Here is a 7,866-nt window from a genome sequence, read left to right on the forward strand (position 1 = left end):
GAGAAGGTATTAGCACCCCACAACGTCCGTCTTAAGACGGTTCCTTCTTTAATTAAGTGTGCAAGATAGAATTTGATGTTTAAAATATTTGTTATTCCCCAAAAAAATCAAACAAAATAAAAACACCTACAAAAATATTAAAGATTAAAACAAAATTTTTTTTTTATACTTTTGGCTCGACGAGGATTGTACCTCGCTCCTACGTATTTCCATTTGGAAAATCAGGGATCACGTAGTTCTTTGTACAAATATTTGTTGTTTGATATTATTATTTTGTTTTTTTAATTTTCTAGATTTTTATGTGTATGTATATTTTATTAATATCAAGAGAATCCGAGATTCTACATGATAAAAGATTTAGTTACCAAGCAAATCCGAGATTTGACATGCTACATGGCACTGCGACCAGTGCCTGGCACGCGAATGCTACATGGCCAGCCTGCGCCCACAACTCCCAATTCAACAAACCAACCACATTGAGCGACCACCTAGCTCCGACATCGACCTATCAGGCGAAGATCTAGACCCTAGAGTAGGTCGGGATGTTCGTCTCGAACCAATTGAGGAGACCTCCCCTCTAGAGCTTCCCAACGACCACTGCATCAACCTAGGCACCGGTTTGAACTCTGACGAGCATGCCATCATCACACCCATCCTCATCAACAACACAGACCCTTTCGCCTGGTCAATCGTTGACCTACCTGGGGTGGACCCTCTAGTAGCATCCCACAAACTATCCATCTACAAAGAAGCCCACTATGTATCCCAGAAGAAACGCAAACTTGGCGAAGAACGCCGACTAGCGGCTAAGGTTGAGGCCGACAAGTTACTAAATGCAGGATTCATAGAAGAAGCTCAGTACACCACTTGGCTTTCTAACGTAGTCTTGGTGAAGAAAGCCAATGGTAAATGGCGGATGTGTGTAGACTACACGAATCTGAACAAGGCCTGCCCTCGCGATGCCTACCCCTTACCCAATATCGACCGACTTATTGACGGCGTGGCAGGGAATAAAGTGCTTTGCTTTTTGGATGCATATTCTGGGTACAACCAAATCCCCATGGCCGTATCTGACATGAACAAAACCGCCTTCATCACGGACGATGCCAACTACTTCTATAGAGTTATGCCCTTTGGTCTTAAGAACGCTGGAGCAACCTACCAACGGCTAATGGACAAAGTTTTTAGTCATCTAATGGGACAATGTAATGTGACCCCAACAAGCCCAAGCTCAAGTGCATCAAGAAGCCCAAGCCCACATCAAGGCCCAATCACTAGAAGCATGATGAGAAAGATTCACATGGGCCTCTCACAAGATGATCAAGTCAATCATGGGCTTTTTACATTATTCACATGGGCTAAAGAAATCTCTAAAATATGAGATTATGCATGAAGGAAGTAGTATAAATTTAAATTGGGCCATTGTTTAGGCCTTGTTTTTCTAGAATAATAAGTCAAACAATGTGTAGTTAAATTGATAAAATTGGGCTTGACTAAGCCCAATAGGAGATTTGGCCATGAGCTACCAAAGGTCAAAGGTGGACTAAGTGGAAGTCAACATTCCTTCCTACACCTCATGGATCATGCATCCCATGGAGCCAAGTCCACACTCTACCCATGTACCTCCTTCATCCAAGGGTTAAGAGAGTGTCTTCTTTTCCAAGTCTTCATCCAAAGGCTAGGAAGATGCCTCCTTCTCCAAGCCACCATCCAAGGGTGATGATTAAAGCTTCTCCTCCAAGCTTGATCTAAGGGCCAAGAATTAGTCTAGCTTTTAGGCTCACATATAAAAGCCAAAAGTAGACCATTTGTACATTTTAACTCTTGAAATTTCTAATAGAATGTTTGTTTTGAGATCACTCCACTCTTCAATTATTTTGAGAGCACACATGGCTAACCTTCTTCTTCATCTCCTCTAGCCACCTTCCATACCATAGCTCCACTTCTACTCTTCATCTTCACCAAAAATCTCCATTGCCTAGAGCTCTTCTTGCTCTTATCTTCATTTTCGCTGCATTTCATCTTCTTTTTGGTGTCTTCCATGGATCTCCTTCCTTTCCTACACCAAGGACGTTCATCACATTGTGTCGAAGTATATGTTGACGACATGGTTGTCAAGTCTCCAAGCCACCACCAACATGCCGAGGACCTCTCGGTGGTCTTCTCTACGCTACGCCAATACAACCTTCGCCTCAACCCTGACAAGTATGTATTCGACGTCGACCGTGGTAAATTTCTTGGGTTTATGTTGACCCAACGCGGCATAGAAGCCAATCCCAAAAAATGCAAGGCCATTATCGAGATGCGCAGTCCCACTACCATCAAAGAGGTCCAACGCCTCATAGGCCACCGCACAGTCATTTCCTGCTTCCTACCCAAACTGGCTAAACAAACCCAACCCATAGTCCAACTCCTAAAGAAATCCACCCGGTTCACGTGGACTGACGCTTGTGAACAAATCTTCCAAAAACTGAAAACAACCCTAACCTCACCACCTATCCTCCACAAGCCGGACACTCGCCAAACCCTCCTCGTATACATCACAGCCACCGACCACACCATCAGCGCCGCGCTCGTCCAAGAAATAGAAGGCACGTAGCATCCTGTCTACTTCGTTAGCAGAACGCTGCAAGATCCTGAAACTAGATATCAAATGGTGGAGAAGTTGGCCCTATCCTTAGTATTGAGGTCCTATACCCGGACCTGAGTTAGCCGTAAGGAGTGGAGGTCCAACGATTATTATGCTAGATCTCAGATCTACTTTACTATTGGGAAGACTTCATCTAGAGTTTGCTTCCTCTTGACATGCCATATCTGTTAGGTCGCCTATCGTTGTGGATTATGTCTTGAGGTTGACTTCAGCTCTAGAGGCCTGTGAGATAATTTAGAGGTATCCTTGGAAGAATCATATAAAAGCCCATAAACCAGAAAATAGATTTCCTATAATAATATAAGGACATCAAAGCAAATAAAGATGACATCAACACAAATAAAGATAGATAAATATACATCAATTAAAAACAAAAACAAGGGGAAAACGAATATATAAAAACAACATACCTTTCGCACACTCAACTAATAGAATTGACTCTCCAAAACGTCCCCAGTGGAGTCACCATCTGTCGCAACCGAGATCGCGGCGGGACGGTGAAAATAATCTTAAGTAGTACAGAGGAGTCGCCACCATAGTTTATTATGGAAAACTATAGAAAAACCTTAAAAAAGAATGGTCTTCGAAACCAAATTTGGATTCGGGAGTCGGTTACGTGTGGGGAAGGTATTAGCACCCCACAACGCCCGTCTTAAGACGGTTCCTTCTTTAATTAAGTGTGCAAGATAGAATTTAATATTTAAAATATTTGTTATTCCCCAAAAAAATCAAACAAAATAAAAACATTTACAAAAATATTAAAGATTAAAACAAAATTATTTTTTTTATATTTTTGGCCTGACGAGGATTGTACCTCGCTCCTACGTATTTCCATTTGGAAAAATCAGGGATAACGTAGTTCTTTGTACAAATATTTGTTGTTTGATATTTTTTTTAATTTTATAGATTTTTATGTGTATGTATATTTTATTAATATCAAGAGAACCCGAGATTCTACATGATAAAAGATTTAGTTACCAAGCAAATCCGAGATTTGACATGATATTAAAAATAATTTTATAATTTTATATTTTTATTGTTATTAATTTCCTTTTAAGAACAAAAAAAGCCTACGAAGAAGTGTTTTGATTACTAACAAGTCTGAGACTTTACATGGTATGCAATACTTATATCAAAGAAGTAATATAATTTTTTTATTATTTTATTATTTTTTGTTTAGAGAGAATTAAAGCCTACGTAAAAAACCTTTTTATTTATCAAGATAAAAATAAAGGAAAAGAGAAAGGTTGAGCACATCAACGACAAACCCAAAATCATTTAACATGAGAACCCGAACACATTTAATCATACAACAATTCAAACAATCATTGATGTTATAAGAGAATCATGAAAAGCATTAAGAGCAAAGAAAATTTACCTCTTAATATGACCCCCTTTTGTGTGTGTGCTCTGTGATAAAAAGGAGAGGGGTTTTTCGATTTTTTTCCTCTGTGTCTCGCATTAGAGAAATTTTGTGCTTATTTAGGCCCCTTTGGGGTACCATTGAGATCCTAGTCTTTAATTATAATAACATATATGCGGAAGGAATTGGTCTTGATGAAACATATTATAGCCATTAAATCATTGCATAATATCCACCGTATTGATTATAATTATTAACGAAATATTGTCTGTAATTACTAGAATCATATTTTCTGTCACATAAAGATTGTGATCAAATCCTAACATATAATTCATATAATTGATTCTAATTATTACCAGGAACATTTTCTTCTAAATATTAAAATCATACAATTCTCTAAAAGCATTATTATCGGGAATATTTGCTTCTGATTAAAATAATACCTTCCCCGACTAACAACGGAAAGAGACACATAAGTGTAAATACAAGATATTTATTCAAATATTATTAAAAAAATGGCTCCTAATATTATACCCTTTTCTAAAAAGTAAAAATTATGAAACGACCTCTTCTGTCATGTCATGCGGAGAGTGTAAATAGCAAACAATGGGGGTGAAAATATGTAAAACATTTGGGCCCATAAAAGAGTGTGATAATAAAAATGTGTATTGGATTGTAAAGGTGTATCTGATTGCATGATAAAAATATCTTTTTGGCTCTAGCTTACCCTTCTGTTTTGTTGTGTGTTCTGCTGTGTGGTTCTCTCTTTTGCGATGATCGTCAACTTGTTGATGTGAGCCGATGGGAGGAAAACACATGGTCAACAGGAAGGTGGTGGTTTCGCTGCTTAGTCGATTGGACTTGGGTTTCTCTTTTTATGTCTTTTGCTAGGGCCATGGCCCATGTATTATTTGATTTGTACTGTGTTTCTGGTTATTTTAGACCTCGTACTTTGTTTGGTCAGGCATCGTGGTGTGCCCTAGGATTTCCTTTTCATAACTCTTGGATATCTTTAAGGAGTGAGTTCCTACTCCGCATCTCTACTCTCATCATTATATTGTGTGACGTGTAATTGAAGTAAGTTTATTTATTTAAATAGGACGTTACATTTATGGTATCAGAGCGGTCATTCCTTAGGTTTGTGGACTTGAATGTCCGCTTAGCTTTCTTTCTATCTTCTTAGTGTTCTTAGTTAAATTCTTGCCTTATCAAGCCTAACCAAGTGATTTTCTGTGTGCCAATGAACTATGGCACCTCCTCATAGGACTCAACAATTCTCTCTGGGTGACGTACTTGATATCTCCAGGGCAATAGAGGCGATGGTATTGGCCATGACTCAGCAAAGCACAACCATGATGCAGCAAAATGAGACATCTATGCAACAACAGGCGGCGTCGCTTGAGCAGCAACAGTTGGGGATGCAGTAGATGGAGACTGCAAGGGTGGCCGCTGAGGATGCTCACCGGCAGCATATGGAGGCCCTTCGCCAGCTGGAGGAGAACAGGACTGATGCACCCGCCTTTGGTCCTGAGCCACGACCTGTAATCAGGGAGTGGAGCCTGGAGGACTTTTTGAAGCACCACGCATTGAAATTCAATGGGAAGGCCAGCCCTGATGCAGCAGATTAGTGGCTGAAGGACCTTGAGAGAATCTTTGACGCAAAGATGTGCCCTGCGGAGAACAAACTAGCTTTTGCTGTGTACATGCTTACAGGAGAGGCGGAGCATTGGTGGATTAGCATGAAATCCATCATGGAGGAGAGGGGAGAGCTAGTGACTTGGGAGGCTTTCAGGTGGAAGTTCCCCTCGGAGTATTTCCCCAACAGCATGAGGTATGCCAAAGAGGTAGAATTCTTCCAGTTGACTCAGGGAGGGAAATCGGTGATCGAGTACGCTGAGAAGTTCAAACACCTCAACTACTTCTGCACTCTACCGCTCGACGAGGAATAAAGATGCCGCAAGTTTGAGAATGGTCTTCGCGGTGATATCCGCTTGATGGTGGCTCCCTTGTCCATCAAGGACTTTGCCGCTCTGCTGGAGAAGGCCAGAGTGATGGAGAAGATGAAACGTGAGGTATAAGGCCAGAGCCCATAGTAGTCACAACAACCACAGAGGATTGGTGGACCATCTGGGTCCAAACCCAAACATGAGGAGCGGAGGAGGCCATATGACAGACCTCACCATCAGCCTCAAGGGTCTAGCAGTTTCCCTCTCTAGCAGGGCTGAGTACAGTGTTATATATATGGAGGCCCTCACTTGTGGAACGCCTGCCCGTGTATGGAGGGTTACCGCTGATGCAACAACTGTGGCAAGGAAGGCCACTTCGAGAAGGACTGTCCCACCATTGCTAGGACAGCGACACGCCCTCCAGTTTAGACTCCTCACCAGCATCAATAGAGGGACAAAGGCAACAGACCTCAGGCGACGGGTAGAGTCTATGCTATGACGGGAGCAGAGGCTGCAAGCTTAGGTAACCTTGTTATGGGTTATTGTGCGATTTTTGGGATGAGATGTTGTGTGTTGTATGATACTGAAGGGACACACTCCTTTGTGTCAAATGCTTGTGTGGAACATTTGGGTCTGCCGGTGTGCGAGGTGTAGTGTGAGCTTACATTATCTACTTCGGCGTCAGGTTTGGTCAGGACGTCGTCCTTGTGTGCCAGGTGTCTAGTAGAGGTAGAGGGACGCAGGTACAAGGTGAATTTGATCTACCTACCTCTACAGGAGTTGAAGGTGATCTTGGGGATGAATTGGCTCTCTACCAATCGCATTCTTATAGATTGCCGAGAGAAGAAGTTGTTTTTCCCTAACTCAAAGAAGCTTGAGTTGTTAACATCTCAAGGGGTTGTGAAGGAACTACAAGAGGGCGCGCATGAATTTGAGGATGTATTCCCAGATGAGGTGTTAGGGTTGCCTCCCCATAAAGAGGTGGAGTTCTCTATCGATCTAGTACCAAGAACTGACCTAGTATCGATGGCTCCATACCGTATGGCTCCGGCGGAGTTAGTGGAACTCAAGAAACAGATAGAGGAACTAATGGAGAAGCGGTTCATTCGACCTAGTACTTCGCCTTAAGGAGCACCAGTGTTGTTGGTGAAGAAGAAGGGTGGGAGTTCACACCTGTGTGTGGACTACAAGCAACTGAACAAGATGATCATCAAGAACAAGTACCCCCTTTTGAGAATCGATGATTTGATGGATCAATTGCATGGGTCATCCATGTTCTTGAAGATCGACCTGAGGTCGGGACTCAATCAGATATTAGTGAAGGCGGATGATGTACAGAAGATAGCCTTTAGGTCTCGGTATGGGCACTACAAGTATGTGGTTATGCCCTTCGGTGTGACCAATGCTCCCACAGTGTTCATGGACTACATGAATCAAATTTTCAGAACGTTCCTAAATAAGTTTGTCGTAGTCTTCATTGATGACATCCTTATCTATTATAAGACTCAGGAGGAGCATACAGAGCACCTGAGGTTAGTGCTTGGTGTTCTGAGGGAGAAATAGTTGTATGCCAAGTTATCTAAGCGTGCATTCTGGATGGACGAGGTGCAATTTCTGAGCCATGTGATATCTGCGCATTGTATTGCAGTGGATCCGGCAAAGGTCAAGGCAGTGGTTAAGTGGGAAAGTTCCAAGTCAGCAACAGAGATCAGGCGCTTCGTAGGTTTAGCAGGCTACTATAGGAGATTCATTGAGGGATTCTCCAAGATAATGGCGCCCCTGACGCAACTCACAAGGAAGGACCAACCTTTCACTTGAACAAATAAGTGTGAGGAAAGTTTCCAGGAGCTGAAGAGAAGATTGACCAGCGCACCGATACTAGTGATCCTTGATGTGGGGAAGCCTTT

The 7,866-nt window shown here is 42.0% G+C and overlaps 1 protein-coding gene across 1 annotated transcript; it reads left to right on the plus strand.

The window, feature by feature from the left end:
* The first annotated feature begins 6,454 nt into the window (after positions 1-6,454).
* Positions 6,455-7,087, plus strand: LOC114180499. The gene is made up of 2 exons (XM_028066813.1): positions 6,455-6,598; positions 6,737-7,087. Exons 1-2 carry the CDS (start codon positions 6,455-6,457, stop codon positions 7,085-7,087), a joined length of 495 nt encoding a protein of 164 aa, XP_027922614.1.
* Positions 7,088-7,866: the final 779 nt, after the last annotated feature.

This window comes from Vigna unguiculata, chromosome 4, assembly GCF_004118075.2.
Source record: "Vigna unguiculata cultivar IT97K-499-35 chromosome 4, ASM411807v1, whole genome shotgun sequence".
Lineage (NCBI taxonomy): Eukaryota > Viridiplantae > Streptophyta > Magnoliopsida > Fabales > Fabaceae > Vigna > Vigna unguiculata.